The sequence below is a fragment of the Aquila chrysaetos genome, chromosome 2 (assembly GCF_900496995.4).
Source record: "Aquila chrysaetos chrysaetos chromosome 2, bAquChr1.4, whole genome shotgun sequence".
NCBI classification, from domain to species: domain Eukaryota; kingdom Metazoa; phylum Chordata; class Aves; order Accipitriformes; family Accipitridae; genus Aquila; species Aquila chrysaetos.
In genome coordinates this window covers 42,854,301-42,876,941 of record NC_044005.1, presented here as the reverse complement: position 1 = coordinate 42,876,941, position 22,641 = coordinate 42,854,301, and the positions used below count along the sequence as shown (strand labels likewise).

The window sequence follows — 22,641 nt, the reverse complement described above, 5'->3', positions numbered from 1 at the left end:
AAGTCAGATCATATAAACAGACTACTAGCGGACATTCATGTTTCATTAAGCTAGTGGAAACATAGAAGTGAAGTGAACACGCATGTCTGCTAATACTTTTGTTTAGTGGAAATACTAATGATAGTTCTTTTACTACTAGTTTGGAATATGGACTGGTTTTAGTTGCTCAGTAAATAGCCATTAAAAACCCCAGAAAACTCCAGTGAGAGTTGGGATGATTGCTACTTACCTGTAGTAGCTATTACTGTTTCTTTTTTAGTACATTTCCCCATGCTGGTTCTCATTGCAGTAATGACTTCATTGTTCTTAATTTTGCATATCGATGCTCTTCAGATTACCTTCTTATCTTGTGCTAACTTTGTGTACTTAACTTAAAAGACTCTTGTAGACTCCTGTATTCAACAAAAAGAGAGAAGCTTCCTGAGACTGTATCTTTGCCCTTTTGCATTTCCTACCCTGAATTGCATCAAGAGAAGCTTAGGAGAGTTGATGATTGTGGATTTGGTGATATAAATGAAACCTTCTGAGAACATCTATATAAGCAAACTAATCAATATCAGGACCTGTTGTCTGAACAAATTCAAGTGTGATGGTCTGGGGCATGATGTTAAACTCTTGATCTCCAAGGCATGATGATTGCATGCAAAATTCCTCTTGAGAATGACTGCTTGGCCTGGGCTAAGTCACAGACTGTGTCTGTGAGTTGTTCACATGAGTGCTTGTTGGCTTAAACCAAAACCATGCCAGGGGTTGTTCTAGTATTTTAATGCTACAGATAGAGTCCCATGGTCCCATTTAACTTAGTAGTCTAAACATAGCTTCTGTTTCTGGCAAGTTATTTTACTTTAAATGTTGTTAAAATGTGTTTTTCAATCATTCTTTTTCTGAGCCGAACATTAAAATGCTAAGGAACTATTATGAATTACTATAACATTGTAAGTTTAATAAAAAGTGCAAATGACATATTTTGTGGACGATTTAAGTTCTAACAGTCTCTCGCATGTTTTGGTACAGACCATGTGTGAAATCTGCAGACATTGTAGCATAGAAGGCAGATCCAGAATGAGGCATTTGCTTTGGTAATGTCTAATGACATCTGTTGTCATCTGCCCTCTTTCTTTCTCAGCACCATTGCTGAGGACCCTCTGCTATCAGGCAAATTGCTCTTTAGGAACCAGCAATAGGGGGTGTAGGCTGTTGGGAACAGACAGATAAAAGTAAGAGGAGAGTGCTTAGAAACAGGTGTTGAAATGCAGAGAGGGAAAATTGCTGACATTTCTGTAGCAACTTTGGAACTTCTGTTGTAGTGCGGGATTGCTATTCTTGTGTCTCCATTCCTTAAGGTATTTTACTTTTACAAGCTCAAAGGCACTTAGAAGTTTTGTAACTCCAGGACCTGTGGAAAGACTGATGATAGAAAGGTAGGGCTTCCACAAGCATTTTAAAAGTTTTGCACCCCGACAAGAAGTCATGCTAGGCTATGAATAGGCTTCAGCCTATGATGGGTTGGCAGTACTGACATAGGAATAGCTGTTCTTATGGCAGAACTTCAGTGAACTTACTTCTGATGATCTTCACGATTGTGATATTTTTCCTGTTCTTAGAAATTTGCAGGTAGGGAGGAAAGATTTACCACCCTGAGCATTTTTCCCTTTGTTGTTAGATGCAAGAATGAGAAAAGTAATGTTTTTTGTTTTACATATGCTCCCATTCAGGATTTGTAAACTTAAAGATGTGAAGTTCTTGGTGGACAGTGAAGAGTTTTTGCTTCTATTTTCTTTCATGGGTCGGGTTTTGAATACCATTTTTCTAGTATAATAGCATGTAGAAAGTTCCACCATGAGAACAGCTCTAGCTGGATAATTACTCTCAACCCTTTGGTTACCCCAGTGTAACTTGTCAGCACTCAAAAGCTTTATCATGATAGTGTTTCTACAGTAAGCTAATTTCCTTCTTCCCCCACCCCTGGATTGTAGCATCTTTTGAACTACCCTGCATGTCCCCCTTCCCTGCAGTGTAGTGAAGTGCAAATGTAGTTTAGACAGAGTAGTCCTGCCCACTGAAGAAAAACAGTATGCATCTCTTGCATGTAGAATCACAGCAATGATACTGTATAAAATGGAAAAGCTAGAGAAAGTATCAGGGGGCTTCCAATGTCAAGGAGGCTTTATGGATGACCCAGGAGAGCAGGCAAGAATGAGAAGTGTTCTATGTATAATGAAAAATGTGACCTGTTAAAATCATGTAACCCTGTACCTCTTGCACATGTAATATTTTCAACATAATGGTGTGTATCTACTCAGTAGTTCTGTAATTTAAATAGTATTTTTGTGTGAGTATTTTTTGTTCAGCCATTTTTTTTCCCTCTGGCTTTGTGATGCTTTTCCTTCTCTCGTCAGGACCTGGGGAGGATTAAAAAAAGGTTGTGGAAGCAGCTATGCTACGTGTTTGCATTACCTAGTGTAGCTCAACAGAAGGTCTGTGTCTGGAGAGGTGGTAGAATTTTGATATCTTCCAATTTCTTTTCTTTTGCTTTCCTTTCCCTAAACTCTTACCAGTTAGCAGACTTTTAATTTCAGATTCAAGCGTATGTTCTTCTCTGCTGAGGAATTCTTGGAATTTCAGCACTCTGGGTCCTCTAGTACCTCCTCTAGTTCACTCTGTGAACCCTGGCACAGCAATTAAGGACTTCTAGAAAATTTGGAAATCTTCAGTTGTGTTTTTGATTTTCCTGCCTTTCTGTGGCCTTGTGCTTTTCGATGTCAATTACAGAATTGACTTAAAGGCAACTTGGATGCATCTGTTGTCTTAAGAACAAAATGACTTGATAAAAAAAAAATGCATCCAAAAAGTTGCTCCTGTTCATTAAAACTGGAGCTTGACAAAGTCTGTAACAATAAAGCAAGTGTGAGGCGGATTTGTTGAAGAATTGCTGGCTGTTTGCATAAGTGACATTGTTCAAGTGAGAATTTATACAGTAGAACTTGGATTTCTTAAGTTTCCATAAGCATGTAGAGCCACTCGACAGACATGAAACAAAGCTGCGTCTGTTCACGGGCAGCATTTGAAAGCTGTTGAAATACCTATGCTGAAATGCAATGTAGTCTTAACTCAGTCACAGTTTCAGTAGCCCCTGCATATGTGTTCTGGATCTTGACTGCAAGCAGTATTTGGTTGGACCGCACCAATGTCCCAGGGACGTGGTGTTTCCTGACTTTCATTCTCCTGCTGTGTTGGGGAGAGTGGTGACATGTAGCTCCTGACCAGCCTGTCAAGTTCAAAGTGATGCACTGCTTTCTTGGTAAAGACAGTTCATTTTCTCTGTACTCTACCTGGTCCCAGTGCTAACAAGTCTTGCTTCGTAGGAGAATATTTACAAGACGGAACAAATAAGGATTTTATGGACTTCATGCACAGAGAGTAACAGTACTTCCTTAAGTTTCTGCCAGTGCCAGTACCATACTTTCAAGGTCAGATGAGAATTTGTTTTACCTCTGTGCTGCTCTTTATACTCATAACAAAAACTGTCATGGCACAATACAGATTCATAGAAGCTCCAAAGGAAAGCTGCAAGAAACCCCAGAAGTTAGTAGTAGTAGAATAACCTACTTATCTCCTTTCCAAGTGCAGAACTTGCCAGAGATCAGAGCTGCTTTCTTGGGCAGAGGAGAATGGTGTCTTTAAAGTTGGCACATGTTAAAAATATCTTTGAAAGGAAGAGTGAGATTGTTCTCTAAGGCTAGTAATTTCTCATTTAAGGTCACTCTCCTTGCTCTTTCTTTTTCAAAAGATGTGACTTTTTACAAGCATAGAGATAGTAGGTAACGTGGGAGTGTGCGTAGTATATAACGTGGGAGTGTGCGTAGTATATAACATGGGAGTGTGCGTAGCAACTTGTAGAAGTAAGGATGCTTTTCTGTTCAGATCTAGCAGCTATAGCTGATAACCTGAGCATCACTTTTCTTTGTTTCAGCAGTAGTATCTCAATACCTCATAGTACAGGAAGAGGTGTCAGCTTCTCTGCAAATGAGTAGTTTAGAAGTTTATACCTCTTTCTACACAGAATCTATACTACCAAGAATTTGTAGGACTCCTCATGATGTGAATGGAAGGTGATGGGAGACTTGGGAGTACTTGAGAGTGGTTTTACAGGGGAGGATGCTGCATGGTTTCATTCTTCTTAAAAAACCTGGAAGATTCTACAGGCAGTATTGCATACATGTGTGTGTATGTAGACACTAAAATATATGTACTATATATACACACTTTTTAATGTGTATATATGCCCTTTTTCATATATATATATATGCGCGTATATGCTCACTATATACTTTACTAAAGGCTACATTGCTACAAAGTATACATTGCTATACTTTACAAAGGTGATATCCCTAGTGTAGCCTTCAGTAAAGGAGAGCAAACTTGCTGAATTTTTCCGTACTGATTCTGTTTTCAGTTTTCTGTAGCCTTGATCACACAGCCATGGGAGAGGATGTATTATTACACAAGGCTTAAAAAATACTAATAATTTTATGTGGCAGCATGATTCACAGTGGTGGTCACTCTGTGGTATCAGTAACTAAGGTGGCAATTTTTACATTGTTCTTTGAGATAGCCCTGCTGCGGGTTGTGGGTTTCAGGGTTGTGTTTTTCTTCTTCTTTTTTGTTTAGAAAAGGTTGTGTTTAGTCAGTATGAAGAAGCCAAATACTGTATCAAACATTAGGTTATTAGACATCCTCCTTCTCCTTCTCTGTCAAAAAGGAAATGACCAGCTAAGACTTACTGTCTGTTTATAAATTGAGTCTCTTTAACATAGCTGCAAATTTCACAGGTGTAAGTTTCATGACTGATGATTGGAAATTTGTATCCTTGACCACTTGTTAGTTATGCTTGTGTGGTAATTTAGGAAGGTCTTGTTTGTTTTCATTATAGTGCTGTTTATAGCCTAATCTGTGGTCAGCTGTGTAAGTGCAACACTTTCTCCTTTCTAATCAGAGTTTCTTAAAACAGCAGTGTGAGTTGCAGATAACTTGAAATAACCAGTACCATGAAAAGCATTTATTAGAGGCCACTTACTGATCTGGTATTGCACATTACTTTTTTTTTCTCCCCTGTTCTGCACTTAGTGTTTTTTGTGATTAACCGTTTGCATCAATTTCAGGTAAGTATTCAGTGCAGTGAAGGAGATTGCAGCTCCTCAAAAAGAAAGAAGGACAAAGAGAAGGAAGGAAAGGCAGAAGAGAAGAATAGGAGGAGGACCAAGATTGGGTTAGTTCAGGGAACTGGGTGAAATAGAGTACAGAAAGGAAGTATACGTTTTCTTACTTAAGGAGGAGAAACAGTTCTGCATTCTCTAAGCAGACCAAAGATTATAATAGAAAAAACTTCAATAAAAACTGTAATACAAAAAATTGGTTGAATAAGGCTTGTTTTGTTCGGGGGGGAATCACCTGGTACTACAAATGGCCACAAGATTGATATATAACTCTTGTAGTTGATACAGCACTGCAGTTGTTCTCTATCTCTGTCTTCACAAATGGTAGCAAGTTTTCTTGGTCAGGCAAGCATGGAGAAAAAGTACTCTTCAGAATGTCATAAATATTTAAAATAATTCTTGGGCAGCGTTTTGGAAAGAGCCAAAATCATACTCTTCATCTTGTAAGCAGTTTACTGTATGACTGAAAGAAGCCTGGTTGTATGATGTTCTGACTGTTGCTATCTTAGGTATGAGAGACCGTTACGAAGATCACAACTATCTCAACTTGTGTCAAAAAAAATGTTAATTAGCAAGAGTTTACAGTAGTAGGCTGCAAAGGCAGTTTAATCTTATTTGAAAATGGAGGCAGGAAAGCCCTGCCCCGTGAGAGCTTTTTATCTCACCCATAGTAAAAGCATAAGTGACAGAGATGGATTTTGCCCTTACCAAAATTCATTTTGCAGAGTTGCTAGTGGGAGGAATTCCTAGAGGTGACAGTTAATATAACCACCTGCTTAGCACTGTTTATTGGCCAGTGTAGCTGGAGATGTTGATTCTTTAATGGTTCTTAATGTTATAATGTATTGAGACAGAAGTGAAACTGTTTTGGCCTAAGCTCTATTGCTAAGTAGATACTCATTTTAAAAAACAAAACAAAAACTGTTCCAGGATGCGTGTGAATACAGTGAGGATGACGAGCAGGTGGACATTGAGACCGTGGAGGAGCTTTCAGAGAAGATTAACATTGCCCGTCTGAAGGCCACAGCTGCTAATATCCAACCTTCCAAACAGAAGTAAGCATCCTTGGAGAGCACTACAGTTTTGTATTTTATTGATGAGCTGGCGTTGAATGAACCCATTAAACAACAGGTTTAATGTGATGGTAAGATAAAGCAAGGCTTCTGTCAGGTCTTCCTGAGCACTGGTGCTTCCCAGTGTCTGTGAGGATGGGGCTGTCGGAACTAAGAGTAGATTTGAGGTGTCTTAGCCTTTTTTTTTCCCCCTCCCCTCTTATTAATTTGTTCATGGGGATGTGTGTCTTGTAATGTAAAATTATTATGAGTGAATTGCCTCTCTTCCTGCAAACTGAATATGAGCAGGGTCATCTTTGTTTTAAATATGATTTTGCAAGCTTTGTTTATTCTTGCTGGTGGACTTGTTATTTTTAGGCAGGAGCAGTCATTGGCTTAATCCCTGATCCTGTAAATGAACGTTTCGTCTTTGGGACCATTGCCCCAGCAAAGAAAGTATTTTCTTATTTACATATAGTCTGCCATGGTTGGATAGCTTGGCTTTTCTTTTTTTTTTTTCTTTTTCTTTTCTGTTTTTTTGTTTGTTTGTTTTTGTTATTGTTGCTGCCCTTGCATTTATAATGACAAAATGCAAAGTAAAAACATGGCTTACTTGAGGTATGTAAAGATGGTCATGGCTATTTCTCAGCTGCACCAAACAAAAGAATGGGGAACGGTGCATCCTTAGTTCTTTTGGTTTGAAGAATTATTTTGTAGAAACTAAAAAATCTGTTTGGTGATATTATATACCTCCCAGATAGTTGGTTTTTTGGTTTTTTTTTTCTCCCCCCTTCAAAGATATAGCTCAACTTTTATCCTTAGATGGTGACTTTGCTATAAATTGTGAAGATCTTTCAGTGAGAGAAAAACAGATGTCATGTTTTGTAAAAAATAATTCTTTCAAATGTGTATTGTTCTTTGTTTTCTTGATGCTCCTGAGATACGAGGAAGCTGTTATTATATATTAGGATAGTAATAAATGTGAGGATTTTGGTTGGTTGTTCCTGGTGGGGGAGGGATTGCTCTGTATTGAATCTGTGTTTTTTTAAAAAAGAACCAAAACGTGATAGAAAAAAAATACTTTCTGTAGCTAACAGTCAGAGGCTGAATTTATTCTCTTTGGCATATAGTGAAATAGTTTGTCTTTTGCACTATGGGTTAATTTTACAGCATTCAGAACAGCTCAATTTTTTCCAGGATGATGGCATTGGAGATAGAGTTCACTTTCTTGAGAAAGCTCAACAGTGTCCTGCTTTCATGTAGTTATAGAAGGAAGAGTTAATTTCAAGGGATAAAAATGAGCAATTGTAGGCTGTTGGAATGTAGTTAATGAGGATAGAGTGCATGAGATGAGTAGTGTTGGGAAAAACTTTTTACCTTTCTTCCAGATACCATGCTCGTAATTCTTCGGATGAAAAATTATCAGAAAAACCTACGAAGGTATATGTTTGCTCTCCTCTTTCCTTTTGGTATCATACCTCCATTTTAAAGATAAACTTTCATCTCAAGTGCAACTCTTAACGCGATTTATCTACCTTCCATATATTTATGATTAAATGCAAGAAACCAAATGTGTATGTGGGGGGAAGGGGCTTAGTCAAAATCTCATTAAAGAAAAAGGACTGCTACTGGCATTGGCGGGTTTCAGATTCAGCTTTATGTACGGGAGGAATATCTGCCTCTTATTTATTAGTACGTTTGCCTAGGTTTTGTGTTCTTGGCATAAATAATTTTTACAGCACACATAATTAACAACTGAGAAATGTTTTCATGTGTCAAAGAAGACGGCGTGTAGGATTATATAGCACAGCACTGGGCGAAGGATTTCTGAAAACAATAGTTTAAAGAATACGTATTTAGGCAAGTTAAAGATAATGCAGAATCCTTTCAAACCAAAACTCATTGCAATCCTTCTGGAGCTTGTGCTGTATTTTAGGGTTGCTTTGAAGCCAGTTTCACTAACCGTCCATGATAACTACCTGTGGTGTACTTTGATGTCAGATGTAGAGCTGCCTGCTGGGGTGGGGTGGGGCTTTGAGGTGGGGTGTGAGCCTGGTGAATATCTCATACATTAGAGCAGACTGGTATGCGTGCTTTTGCTTGAGATGGAGATGGGTTCCAGGATGCTCTGCCTGCTTCGCCTTCTCCATGCATTCTTCTCTCTGCCCTTGAAGTTACGGCATGAGGCCCTTCCTTGAAAGGAACCTAATGCCCAACCCAAGAGCAGATGCAGTTGCAGCCTTACTGTGCTCAGTCTGCCTGCGAGGGCAAAAACGGATGTCAAGAGCCAGGTTTCAGGAGACAGTCTTCAGATTCCTCCTACGGCCAGCAGGCTCAGAAGTAGTGTCACTGGACCTGAGGAGTCTTTCCACTGATTCACTGGGGTTTGGAGCAGACCTGAAATGATGTAAAAAACACGTTAATACTACTTTTTAAGTATTACTTCATCATGAAATAAATAGCATAATTGTACAAAACCTGTAGGAGTAATGATGAAATAACAAACTTTCAAATCTGTAGAGATTAGTAATTATGCTTGTTGCCTGTCAACCTTTTTGGAAACTTAAGCAAATTCAAAATCAGAGCCTGTCTCTGACGCTGTTTCTTGGCAGATGTCTGGGGTGATAAGTTTCAATGCCGTCTTTCACATTCTTACCTACAATGTCTCTTGGCCCCAACCCATAGGTACCCATGAAACAAAACAGAAATCAAACTAGTTTAATTCCAGGGAAAAATTCAAGCGTCCTATATTTGATGTGATTGCTTCATTCATTAGTAGACTTTATTGACAAGCAAACAACAAAAAAATTTGGCTCAAACGTGATCTTGCTGTAATCCTGTGGTTTACCTAATTAGCCTTGTATTGCAAAAAAAAAAAAAGCTTATGAATAGAAGGGACTGCTCATGATCTTCTCCTTTAAGGTTGATATGATTATGTTGGTCATTTCTTGTTGGTCAGCATTTCATGCTTATTGCGTGTGCTTCTGACACTGAACTTTCATGAAGACATAGTAGCAGAATAGCATGACATGAAATCTTCAGGTGTCTGTAGAAACCTTGTAAATCAGGCATGCCTTTGAACATTGCCATTACATTACCTTTTTTTATTTAAACTGGTCAATACGGTTACTTCTCCAGCAGAAACGTCAATTCCGGAACAGAAAGCTGAAGACTGAGGCAGAAGCCTTTGCTCATTACCGCCAGACACACACAGCAAATGAACGCCGGCGACGTAATGAAATGAGAGATCTCTTTGAAAAGTTGAAGAGAACTCTGGGGTTACACAATCTTCCCAAGGTCTCCAAATCCTACATTCTCAAGCAAGTAAGTATTTTGAAACTTAAGTGAGGAGAATAATTTAATCTGGACAGAGTAATTAAGCTAGTATGAACTCTTTGAGTGAGTCCCAGTGATACTGTGAATAGAGAACTTCTGTTACCTTTACAGGACTCTCTAGAATAAAACAATATTGGAACGAATCTGTATGCCTAAAAGCTTAATCTTGGTGACACAGATGCATGTTTTCAGATTAGCCCTCTCCTTGTTGTATTCTTTGTGAATTTAACCATGGAAGCTTATGTGTTAATTCCTTAGTGGTTTACTGTGTACATCAGGCAACTTGGAATACATTGAAGACTGACTTCTTTTAATGTATGGGAAGACAGCATTTCATTAAGTAGTGTACTGACATTAAAAACTTAATTGTAAAGATGTAAATGACAGGAAACAAAACATAAGTTGTAGATACATAATTATGCTTATCAGCTGTACCTTGAAATTGTGGGATAAAAGTTGGGGTTTTTCTTTAAATTAGCTGCACTTTGGAGGAAGGACGAATGAGATGTTTATCACTTTACAGCTTGCATTTAGGAAAAGCTGGCATTACATGGTACTGCACATGCTTTCTCTGAGTCCTAGTTTCTCAAGATGATGAAGATGTCTAAATAAATTCTGTAAAGGTTTCTGGGAGGGAAAATTATTTTATTATTTTGTGTATCATTTGTTTATAAATCAGTTCCCTGACACTTTTCTAGGCCTATGAAGAAATCCAAGGATTGACTGATCAGGCAGATAAACTTATTGGACAGAAGAACTTACTGACACGCAAACAAGATGTTTTGATTCGAAAAGTATCCACACTTTCAGGTGAGGCTGTTCTTGGGTATGGACTAGTTGGAATAATGAAAGAAAAGGCTTTTAAGAATGGGAGGGAGTGTAGTAATCCTCTGTGGATCCAGGTGAGTCAGTAGTTCACATAAAAATTAGACTCTTGATGCCAAACAAAGACCTGCTAAGCTCTGACTCAGTGATGCACTCATCATGCTGATAAGAACTGCTTTTGTTTTCCTTTATGCCTAAAGGAAGTGTAGAATGATCTCTGTGCTGCAAGCCACACAGGCTTGGGTTCCTGTGCATTGGGTATGCTTTAGTGGGGGGGAAGTCACTTCATTCTGTTGTTGGTCACTTGCTGAAAAGGCTTTTCTGCTTAGTGCTTCACAAGTGTACACAGCTGTCTTTGATCAATACCAAAACCGTGACTCCTTTGGTCAACTTTGCAAATAACTATCCTTGTAGTGCTTTTCTGAGAACTAGTGTCTAGAAGAAGGCAGCTCTGTCCATAGAACAAAATTTCAGTATATGCTTAGTTGCTACTCATCTAGGCATTTCAAGACAAAAACTGTTGTATTTATTGTGTCTTTCTGTCTTATTTGGACGTGTAGGAAAGCTGTGACACATATTCAGCCAGTGCCAAAACATGTGTGAACAAACAAAACATTAAATTATTCTTGTAATCTTCTTACTGTCTGGGAATAAAAACAGGAGACTACCTGTAAAGTAGAAATGAAGGATACTTAAATCTTGTGTATTTATGTCAATCAGGTCACATATATTTGAGGTACTCGGTAAAAAAAAAAAAATTAAAACTAAAAAGTGTTTTAGTGAACCCTTATCTTAATCCAGAAACGTATGATGGGATTTTGGGGCAGGGAATGAAAGCAAATAACTTCACCAAGTAGTTTTCTGATCATTTGCATTCCTAGTGAAGTACCTCAAAACTGATGAGGAAAAAATCCTCTCTCAGGAGAGTTAGTTAAATATAGACTGAATTAAAGATAGACCATGATGTTAGAACATAAATACTAAGGAGGAAACAAGCCGGTATAGTTATTTCAACTTTGAACATATTAAATTGTGTGCATCTGCAGAAAACAAATTATTTGTAAAATCTTTGTGTTTGTTCAAGGTTACAATTTTCATGTCAATGATAAACTCTATGTGAGTTTACCTCTAAATGTTGTGAGAGTAACAGGGTCCATTAGTCCAAGAAATTTCATACCAGGTAAGGGTAACATTTTGTCTGGTAGTCATACCTTTATCATTAGGAGAGGTGAGGTTTTTTTCACAGCTGTGGATATTTTCAAATGGTACTTGTTCAGCAAGAACCTAGTGCTTGTCCAAGCTGATTTCTGCTCATCAAACTGGCAGATAAATTCTAAAATGTATGGTTGTTTCTGAAGGAAAAAAAAACAAACTTGGAATAAATAGGTAATGACTTCCATGTTATTAAGAATGCTATTTACTTGGTGGGGGTGGGGGTTATCTATTGTACAGTAGTTTGAATGGTGTCAGCTTAATAGATTTTTAGTTCTGTCTTCAGCTTTTTAGTTTTGTAAAGAGTTTAAAGATAGGTTGACTCTCTGATAATTTTTCTGTAGGGAAGACAGAAGAGGTTGTCCTGAAGAAGCTAGAATATATTTATGCCAAACAAAAAGCAGTAGAAGCACAAAAAAAAAAGAAACAACCTGAGCCAGAGGAATCTGTTGTAACCTCAACTGCTAGCACACAGCAAGAAGGATCATCTGCTCCCTCCAGAGAGACGGCCCAAATGACTATGACAAATAGAAGAGGGAAGCCATTGATACTCGCCCGAAAAGGAGTCCGTGCCACAGGTAGGCTAAAAGCGATAAACATTTTGCATAAAGGGGAGACAGACATTGAAGCAGCACCCCATGGGAGGGCAAAATGCTAGCCTGCTTATGCAGGCAACTTCATTCTTGAAGCAGAACTGAGTATAGGTCCAGAAGTGTCCATCCAATAGGTGTAGAAACCATTTGTTTTCAGTAAGGATGAGACCAGCACTACCAAGGTCTTCAGATGAACGTGACTTTTGAGTTTCAGAATGATGGGAAGTAAATTCCTATTAAGTTGTCCTCTGGTCTCATGGAGTTTCATTGCAATCCTGCAGTAATTTCTGGGAGTCAAAGGTGGTGGTTCTTCTGCTGCTGACTCAAAACCTGAAGTTCAACCCCCAGAATACTGGAGTTGCTAGAACAGATTCATTTTTTAAAACATCCCTCCCCAAACAAGCTAGCTCTCAAGGTGGTATAAGACTTGCTCTTAAATTAAATGACAGAATTGTCAGACACTTGAGAATTTCTTTGGAGCTGAGCACTTGTGGAGAAGTATTAGGCATTTATGGAGACTTCCACACCATAAATATAGGAAGGAACAAAAGAATGGCAGAAATCCAAACTTCCATGGTAGCACCACTTTAATACTCTGTAGGGATCTGGTGGTATTTCTTATTTTGGTAATAATAAATAGATCTTACTTGAAGTGGTCTTGGGCTTTTATAAACAACCTATCATTCTGGTTTCCCAAGCCTCATTTTTGTCCAGTCCTGGGGAAGTTTGGCATCAGAATTGATGTAGTGAGAGAACTTGCTTTCTTTCTTTGGACTGAACAAATCCTCTTTGTACTTTCAGCAAGACTGCTCTGATATGTCATCAGGATGCCGCTCTGAAGGGCTAGGGTTGTTACACTGCACAAAGAGATAGTACAGACTGGCTCTAGCTGTGTAGTTGAGATTCCTGGAGCCTGCATAGCTCCTGTAGCAGCTTTCTAATCTAGGGTTTGTAAACCTTCTAGTTGGAGTTCCTTGCACAACTGTACTTAGCCCTGGATTGCAGGATATCACTTGCCATCAGGGGTGCCGTGCCAGAATAAATTACTGATTTACATATTTCTTTTTTACAGAGGATACCTCATCCTCTCTTACGCTAACTGCTGCAAGCCTAGTGATGACTCCACAGGGGCAAGTGCTTACATTGAAGAGCCCACTGGTACCAGGGCAGGTAGCAGCTGTTCCTTCCACACTATTGCAAGCTGAATTAAAGCCTCGAGCTGTCAGTACTGCCATGACAGCACAGCCAGGTATGAGCATGTGAGAACATGTTAATGAAAATCAGTATAATGCTGTTCATAGATGTGCATAGCAGTTTACAAAGTAACGTGTTATTTAATTTTTCCTTTAATTTTTCGGGGTTTTTTTACAACTTAACTGACTGAGGTAGAACCTGACTCTGATAAGAGAGATTTGATATAATTAACTCAAAACTATCAGTTTATCAATAGTTAAGTAAAATCTGTTAAATTTTCACTATTCCCAAATTAGGGAAACATAGGGAAGATTTCTTAATCACCTAACCAATCTATATTTCTATTTTTTACCACTTTCAGAATAGTATTACAGTGTAAAGTCTTGCCTAGAAGTGCAAGGCTCTTATTTTCCAGGCTTAACTGACTATCTGAAAGACTCTTGTTTCCACCTGACCCTCCCTTCCCCTTTTCTTGGATAAGGTATTGCTTCTGTGATGATTCAGCTGCCAGGATCAACAGTTCCTGTCCAAGTAAAAGGAATCCTTACTAACTCTGCCATTCCCATTACACTGTCAACTGTTGCTGGAAACCCAGTGCCCTCAACAGTAGTATCAGCTACAGAGCCCCGTTCAGGTAGGCTCTGTTTTTTATGGATCTTTTTGCTTGCATGCAAAGCATATCCTTGCAAAAATGAAGGTAAATTGTTTTCTCTCTGGGAAGTGATGATAGGTATTATTGTCTGGGTATTCAAAGAAAATCACTATTAAATGTTCTGAAAAGTTTAGAGTGGCCTCTAGGGGATTGTAGATGAGAGCTTTTTAACTTTCCATCACCTCACTGAGCCTCTTTGCCCTCAGCAAAATCAGAGTAAGTGGGAACTGGAATGTGTCTGTGGTGTAATGCATCCTACTGGGGAAGCTGCAGTGCAAAGTGGTGGTGGGGCTGTTGAAAATCTTTGCCTGTTACGTCCAGGCTCTTACCGCGGCACAACCCTTTCCCATAACCCTGCCAGCTCTGCTGCTGGTTGGAGAGATGTTTTTCAAGACTGAGTACTGTACATTGGGTCTAGGCATGGGGTGGTTCCTGCCAATAGTCTGCTGCTTGCTGTCTGTTGTGTTAAAAGCAAGCCACTCACTTTCTGCTTCGTTGTTGTCATTTGGTCATAATGAAAAAGTAAAGTTCACTTCAGGTTTGGGGCTGGGAAAAATCTGAGTGCTATAAATAGGAAACTGCTTGGAGGCAAAAAGTAATCGCTCAGTCCCTGAAATGCCTCTCTCTGTTGTGCACAAAACCAGTATTGCAAACTGTGAGCATAGAAGTAAAGCATGAAAAAAACAGTAAGAGAGAAAATTGTCATTCTATTTTCCTTGTGCATCACCATCAGAATTGTAAGCATTACAGTTACTTACATTTGTGACAGCCTGCTGAGGGAAGGGACTGGGTAAGTGGTTCTGGGATAATAGATGTGAAGCTTGGTCTTGTTCTGCAAGTTGAAAGTTAAGCTATTAGTGTTTTAAGGCTTCACTTGACCAAAACTGTGTAAGCAGTTTAAATTGTAAATAGCAGCTTACTTGAGGAAGACCTGATAGTGAGCAAATTGTATTTAATTAGGGATTACCTTGCAGTTAGCATGGATCCTAATGGATGCTGCTTTGTTTGATTTTGCAGAAAGCGAAGATTCATTCATGATGCCAAAGATTGTTAATGTAACATCACTGGCTGCTGAGGGAAGCATGAGTCTCAACCTGAACAGAAACAAAAATTCTAATGTAACAACAGCTGCAGGTACTCAGGCTTCTGAGAAATCCTTGGTTGTAGCACCCCTTGAAAGTAGGAAAAGCGATAGCATGCTTTCAGAAGAAAAAGCCAAACCATGTCCTGGAGACAGCGGCGGAGATGGAAGAAACACCACAGGTCCCACAAAAGTTTTCTTTGAAAATAAAGATGGCTTTTCACAGCTCCGGAACGTATCGTGTACAAAGGAACCTCCAGAGTCCTTTAGCAAAAAGCTGTGCATGGGTGAGTTCGTAGGAAGCCAAGCCAGGAGGAAAGATGGTGATCCTGCAGGGGAAAGATTAAAATCTAAAGAACTGCCATTCCGCAAGCTGCAGATCAAAGATTCCAGGATAGAAATGGAATTGAGGAAAGTAGCATCTGCAATGGAGGAAGCAGAACTGGATGCAAGCGAGTTACTGAGCAGCATTGAGGAGAGCGATGACACTGATGAAACCCTCACTTCACTGCTCAATGAGATTGCCTTCCTCAATCAGCAATTGAACGATGATGCTTCAACTATGTCAGAACTACCCAGCACTCTCAACTCAGATTTCTCTCGTGAAGATGCAGAAGCTCATCGGGGAACAGCCAGTGATCTCGCCGCTGCAGATGGGTCTTCCTTCCAGTTTGGCCATTTGGGAGGCAGTTTTAAGGACCTTTCTGAAGTTCGAGGAGGGGGTGGCTCTATAAGCCCTCTCCTGCTGCACCTGGAAGATGATGACCTTACTGATGGGGACAAGAACTCTGGGGAGCCTTCATCAGAAGCAGATGTTTTAAAGATAGTAATAGGTGCCGAAATGAAGGATCCACTTCCCAATCTGTCCGGAACCAGTGGTGGGAATGGCAAAACTGTAACAACCTTGGCAGAGACCACTAATGTGACTCCACCAGTTTTGCAGATGAAAACTAATCCAGAAGCTAGTAATGTGGACACTTTGTGGAGGCCCATGCCCAAGCTGGCACCACTTGGCTTAAAAGTGGCAAGTCTGCCAGTGGACTCAGAAGGGCAGAGTAATAAAGTGATGCCCTTATTGGCACCTGTAGTTGCAAAACTGGCACCCAGTGGGGTAAAAACTTCATTACCTGCAACTGTTCAAGAAGGACAGGATAACAAAGTGATGCCCACTTTAGCACCTGTGGTTACGAAATTGAGTACTGCTGGGACCTTGCCTTCAAATTCAGCAGGCAAATAAATGCACATATTTTTTATCAGAGACTGGAATGGAGATCTGGAGCAGTGTGAACCAGCGTCAGAGTTCGGCAACCTCCCTTGTCTGCAACATTCGTTTTCTGTATGGCATCGGCACTCTGTTCATCTGAGGGCAGGCCCCAAATTGAGAAATAAGTGCTACGAAACTTTAAGCATGTTGAGATATTTTTACCTCACTGTTGTATTCTGGGTGTTCTCCTTCCCCTTCACAAAACAAGGAAGATGATCTATAACCATTGCTGGGCACATGGTATCCTTCCAAAATTGGGTCCTTCACAGAAATAGTTTGTCAAAGGACTGAGAAACCTAGGCTATTGAAAGAGATTTCTTCCCCCCACCCACGACACACCACCACCACCCCCAGTAGGATGGCAGCTGTCTTGTTGGGGGAAAAAAATCTAGATTGCTTGTTTTTGTACCAGGCAAATTACCTATGCAGAAATGGGATTGTTCACATTTGCTGGTTTTAATGTTTGCAGAATATGATGAATGTGCAGAAATGAGATTGCGGTTACTCTCAAACTTGTTACCTAGAGCAGCAGAAAGGAAATCTGAGACTGCGCAGAGGGCTGAAGTGAAAAGTTTTTGTTCTTTGGTGCTAGATAGTTCTCTGGCAGAGACTCTTTTTAGGAGCTTATGCACAGAAGATTTTAATAAACTTCTATAACTCTCACTACCTGGGGAAGAAAATTATATTTCCCAGTGTAATTAGAAGTAGGACAGTATGTTAACTTCAATAAAACTACTAAAAATACCCCCTCACTTTTGCCTCCTGCCCCTATACAAATACTCCCTCCTTTGATGCGTAGTAGGGCATCTGGAAGGAAAATTTACAGAGAGTAGAAAGAAATTTGGGCACGCTATTGCTACGTCTTTAAATACATTGCTGAAGTAGCTTGAGTGTTTTCCCAGTTCTTGTTTTCTTTCCTCTTGTCATTCTTCAAGATGTATTTGGTGGCTAGGAATGTTAATAGGAAGTGTTGCTTCATAAAAACTACAGAACGCTTTCAGGACTGTTGTAGCCTAGCATAAATGAGCGAGGTGTATATGTGAATGTGTATATGAAAATATGTGTATATCTTTCCAAACCTTCAATTTCTTTCTAAATTCAGGAAAGGTACTCAGAGGTTTCTCACTGCATTTGCACAAGCTGTGTATAGCAAAAAAAGTCAACAAAAATGCTCATTACCAGGGAAATAGGGCAGTATTGAATCACAAGATGTATTTTTTATTCTTCTCTGCCACTGCTTACTCAATAACCTGTAGATACTCTTCGCTGTTCAGCTGTTGGATGTGAAGGGCCTACAGAGACTGTAAAGATATTTATATTTTTGTACACAATTTTTGTTTTCATAGTTTTCCTGACAAATGAAATTTTCAGCCTAGGAGAGATGATTTGTTAATGAGTGTATACACAATCTTTTCCTATCAAGTTTGTAAATATGAGTTATGGTGCGCTTGAGGGGCTTCTTAACTGCTCTGAAAAGGTAAAAAACGTTGCCAGGAAAATGATACAGAATTTGGTGGTGCATTTTGCTTTATGTTTAGGAATGTAATCCCCTGTCTTACTGCTCCAGTAACAGCAGCTGGGATTTCCCCCCGCCCCGAAATTCCCCATCTTTGGTGATGCAGTAATGCAGGAATTTGATCTTTCCAGCACTGAGGTTGTGCAGGTGTCGAGAGTGATGTTCTTCCACAGTTAGGGAGCAGTGTTTATACACAGCGCAACCGTACGCCCTGTTCAGTAAGCTGCATCTTCTGGATCTGCGTCTAGGTTAGATCCAACCACGGGATACACGTACCTTGGGTGTTTCCTTGTCTTTTTTATCATTTTATATTATGCTGCAGAGGAGAGAAACCCTTCAAGCTTGGTATGTGTAAAGTTACTCCAGAGCCTACATAAAAAAGGTTCCTCATCTGGCCATTCTAAATGGTGTGTTTTAAAGCAGTTACCTATAACTCTTTATTGCCTTTTGCATATTTACTATTTTAATATTTGATACAAGTCCTGTATTAGTGATTTGGAAAAGAGAGTATAGGTCAGAATGAGAGTCATGCAGGGTCTTACAGTAGTCACTGAATGCCTTAGAAAAGGGAATTTACAGTATGAATAAGTATTTAGGCATACGTTGCTTATTTATTAAACAATTTTAACCTTATTTTTAAACCAGTGGAAATCTGGAGTAACTGAAGTAGTTTAGCAGCACTACATCAGACTTAAATTTATTTACCTGGGAATCTGGTTCTGAGCATTTCTAACAGCCTGAAGTTGCTTATTTTTTTACCTATGGCAGTTTGTTTTGCCAATAGATTTCATTCCTCCTATGCGTGAACCAGCAACCAGAACTGTGCTGCGATTCCTTTCAAACTCATCACTGACCTTTCTTTCTGCACCCCATCCTTTCATGGTTCCAAATGGCTAATTTTAATTGCAGAATTGTGTGAGAATCATATCTGAATACTTTTTAAAAGTATGTGTGCTTTGCACACTTCTGTGGGACAGAGAAAGCTGTAACATGAAAACCATTCAAATATTATCTAAAATAAATGCTGTACTTTTGAGGATGTTTTGTCCATTATCAAGGTAATGGAAAATGCCTGGATGTATTTACTGTTTGGCACTGGGCAGTAAGAAATTTTACTGCAATAAAAATGTACTGTGTAAAGATGACAGCAAAAATTTTTGGTTCCTGAACATAGATTATTAAATTAACTAAGAACAGACCCCAAATTTGGCTGCAAAAAGCGGTAGTTGGTGCAGTTCCAAGAAGGATCTATGATGGGTTCTACCAGGCAACAAAGCATGTTTGAAATGCTCTTAGTTTTTGCTCTCCTTGTTCCACCATCTCGTGTCTGCAGCTTAGTATTTTGCTATGAATTTAAATGCTGACTCTTTTTTTTTTTTTTTTTTTGCTCTTCCCTCAAGCTCCCATTGGTTTGGAACAAACCTTTTAAAAATTATATATGCTGTCTTTTGAGGCAATAATGAAAGAATATGACATGTAATGAAAAGATTTTAGAGTTGGGAGAACAAAGGAAGCCCCTGCAAGGCGCACGTTCTTACTAGACCAAGAGACCTGGAGATTTTGGTTTTTTACACATCTGTAAATAGACTGGAATGTTTTTAAGAATATAATGAAATGTCAGATTTAGCTTTTTTCCTTTTATATATTAAAATATATCTTTCCCTCTTTTCTGCTTTTGAAAAATTGATATTTTTGTAGAAATCTAACAGTACAGGACTCTTAAATAACTGTATGTGAGGGACAAAGTGTAAAACTAAAATAAACCAATCGAGGTCGACTAGAAACTGGCTTTGAAAGTTTATTACAGGGAGGGAGAGGGAGCAGAAATGACGTGGTGGCGTGGTGTTGGTGACAGGTAGCATTGGACCTGAGCAGATGACACACACATGCTCTGGGGCAGAAGTTTTGGCAACGCAAACATCTGGGTTTTGGTTCAAGTAGTCGGACAACTCGGAGGAGATTTCTTTCTTTAGTTTTGAGCAGTATGCAGGAAATGTCATTGGTTGTAAAAAGGGATTTTGACTTGGTAAATGCAGAAAAGCTACTGAAGGGGCTTTATTTTCACCAGTTGCATCTGAAGCAGGAAGCCAATGGTGTTAACATTTAGTCGTGGCACAAAAAGGAAAAAAAACCCCAAGAGTTGAAGATTAAGTCCACATAAAATCACTCTCCAGTCTCCCTTCCCCAACCCCAAACTTAGGTTAATCCTTTGTATCTGTTTCCTTTAGAGAAGTTGTACAACACAGCTGTCTATGGGAACAAGTCGCAAGATCTGTCTCCAAGTGAAGTGTCAGAGGAGATGCTTTTTCAGAAGAAATAGATAAAATGCCTGTAACAAGTGACTGTCTATTGCTTCCATATCCATTAAATGGAAGATAACACACTTGCTAAATGGTTTTGTCTTGGGTTTTGTTTTGTTTTGTTTTTTTAAATAGTAAACATCTACAAATAAGCACGTTTGACTTACAGACCTGAGACAAGAAAACACAACGAAGAGAACAATTATGCATGAGGGTAAGTGATGGACTGGAGAAGAGATGTCACAGAATTTTTTTTTTTTTTTTTTTTTTTTTAAAGAGGAAGATCAGCTCTCACAGGAGAGAATCAATAAAAATGGTGGGTGATACAGTCAGGTAATGTATTTCTGAAAACTTCTGATGAAACCCTTCAGCAAGGCCACATCCCATTACTCCTTATTTTAAGGGGTAAAGTTCCTTCTTGGAATAGAAAGGAACATAAGCGTAAGGTATATCCAGTCAGGCTTGCAATGGAAAGAACCTATCAATAGAGTCCCATGATGGTCTGTGCTGGGGACGTACATTTTCCAGCATGTTCATTGTGTTCTTGGAAACACAAATGATGGTACAAATAAGCTCAGTTGACTAGTGGGCTGTGAAAAGTTGCAGGGAGCCTTTGCAATAACTGATTTAAGTCCATGAATGCAGCCCAAAAATGTGCAGAGGACCAGTTTGTCCATAAATGGCAACAAATGGAATCTAAATTAATTACTGACATTTGGGATTGTATTGGGTTTGTGTAGCAAGGTTTTGGTAGTGGGGGAGGCTACAGGGGTGGCTTCTGTGAGAAGCTGCTGGAAGCTTCCCCTGTGTCCAACAGAGCCAATGCCAGCCGGCTCCAAGATGGACTCGCCGCTGCCCAAGGCCGAGCCCATCAGTGACAGTGGTAGCGCCTCTGGGAGAACAGATTTAAGAAGGGGAAAAAGATGCTGCAGCACAGAAAATTCAGCCAGAGAGAGGAGTGAGAAGATGTGAAACAACCCTGCAGACCCCCAGGTCAGTGAAGGAGGAGGGGCAGGAGGTGCTCCAGGCGCCGGAGCAGAGATTCCCCTGCAGCCCGTGGTGAAGACCATGGTGAGGCAGGCTGTCCCCCTGCAGCCCAGGGAGGTCCACGGTGGAGCAGATCTCCACCTGCAGCCCGTGGAGGACCCCATGCTGCAGCAGGTGGGTGCCCAAAGGAGGCTGTGACCCCGTGGGAAGCCCACGCTGGAGCAGGCTCCTGGCAGGACCTGCAGATCTGTGGAGAGGAGCCCACGGAGCAGGTTTTCTGGCAGGACTTGTGACCCCGCGGGGGACCCACGCTGGAGCAGTGTGCTCCTGAAGGACCGCAGCCCGTGGAAGGGACCCACGCTGGAGCAGGGGAAGAGTGTGAGTCCTGCCCCTGAGGAGGAAGGAGCGGCAGAGACAAGGTGTGATGAACTGACCCCAATCCCCATTCCCCGTCCTCCTGCGCTGCTGGGAGGTAGAGAAAATCAGGAGTGAAGCTGTGCATGGGAAGAAGGGAGGGGTGGGGGGAAGGTGTTTTAAGATTTGGTTTTGTTTCTCATTACCCTACTCTGGTCAATTGGTAATAAGTTAATTTTCCCGAAGTCAAGTCTGTTTTGCGTGTGATGGTAATTGGTGAGTGATCCCTCCCTGTCCTTACCTTGACCCACAAGCCTTTCATTATATTTACTCTCCCCTGTCCAGCTGAGGAGGGGGAGTGATCGAGCAGCTTTGGTGGGCACCTGGTGTCCAGCCAGGGTCAACCCACCACAGGGATCATGGTAGTGGAGGAATTGTGGCGCTATCTGTGATCACTTAAGCTCTGTGCATCATTTATTTGTCCTTTTAACTGCTGCTACAGCTCAAGAAGGTGTCATTACACCACTGTATACTCGGTTATTCCTGTGCGTTTGAATTTTGTGTAGCCTCAGCTGGCACCGTTGTTTGTCTGTCTTGGGACTCTTGGGAGTCGGAGGCCCATGACAGGTGACGGCTCTTTTGGAGGTCCCCCCTCTTCATTTTGAAACAGAATTCTACCCCTAGAAAGACTTGGAGTCTCCACTTGCCTAGTAGTCTTTTCTGACAAAGCGGGAAGCAGCATGCCGTCCTCCTCACCAGCCACCTGGGCCTCGCAGCCTGTGCAGCATCTCAAGCAACTGCAAAGCCCTTTGCCCCAGATTTGCAGCCGCGCAACCTCCAGCATGCTCGTCAGCACGAGCGTGTCCCTAGGCCAGCGAGGCCTCCGGGACCTATGGTTATGTCCGTCAGTAATCCACTTACGCATCCACCCCACCCACCCGGAGCGTCTGACCCGCGTTAGCGCGTATGTGAAGGCCCCTGCCCGCCCCCGTTTCAGCTCTAACAGCCCCTTGCTGGCAGCAGGATTCCTGTGATACAAAGCACAAGCTAAGACCTCGC

At 40.5% G+C, this 22,641-nt stretch overlaps 1 protein-coding gene and 1 long non-coding RNA gene across 9 annotated transcripts in view; one reads left to right on the top strand and one right to left on the bottom strand.

Moving 5' to 3' along the window:
- MGA (MAX dimerization protein MGA) overlaps positions 1-20,333 on the top strand; it is a 65,773-nt gene extending 45,440 nt beyond the window's left edge. For 5 of the 8 annotated variants that reach the window (XM_030034908.2, XM_030034915.2, XM_030034880.2 and 2 more), the window contains 8 exons: positions 6,147-6,271; positions 7,657-7,708; positions 9,407-9,592; positions 10,303-10,414; positions 11,986-12,219; positions 13,307-13,483; positions 13,910-14,062; positions 15,098-20,333. In XM_030034908.2, the coding sequence (XP_029890768.1) occupies positions 6,147-6,271; positions 7,657-7,708; positions 9,407-9,592; positions 10,303-10,414; positions 11,986-12,219; positions 13,307-13,483; positions 13,910-14,062; positions 15,098-16,398 (2,340 nt within the window). In that variant the 3' untranslated portion in view covers positions 16,399-20,333. The remainder of the gene's footprint in view (positions 1-6,146; positions 6,272-7,656; positions 7,709-9,406; positions 9,593-10,302; positions 10,415-11,985; positions 12,220-13,306; positions 13,484-13,909; positions 14,063-15,097) is intronic. The other 3 variants (XM_030034899.2, XM_030034936.2, XM_030034926.2) reach the window with 3 other exon arrangements.
- Positions 7,167-15,147, bottom strand: LOC115349979. Its single transcript, XR_003926290.1, has 3 exons — positions 15,048-15,147; positions 14,839-14,912; positions 7,167-8,665 (listed from the first exon to the last, which is right to left on the bottom strand). It is a non-coding gene; the product is annotated as an uncharacterized LOC115349979 (long non-coding RNA).
- Positions 20,334-22,641: the final 2,308 nt, after the last annotated feature.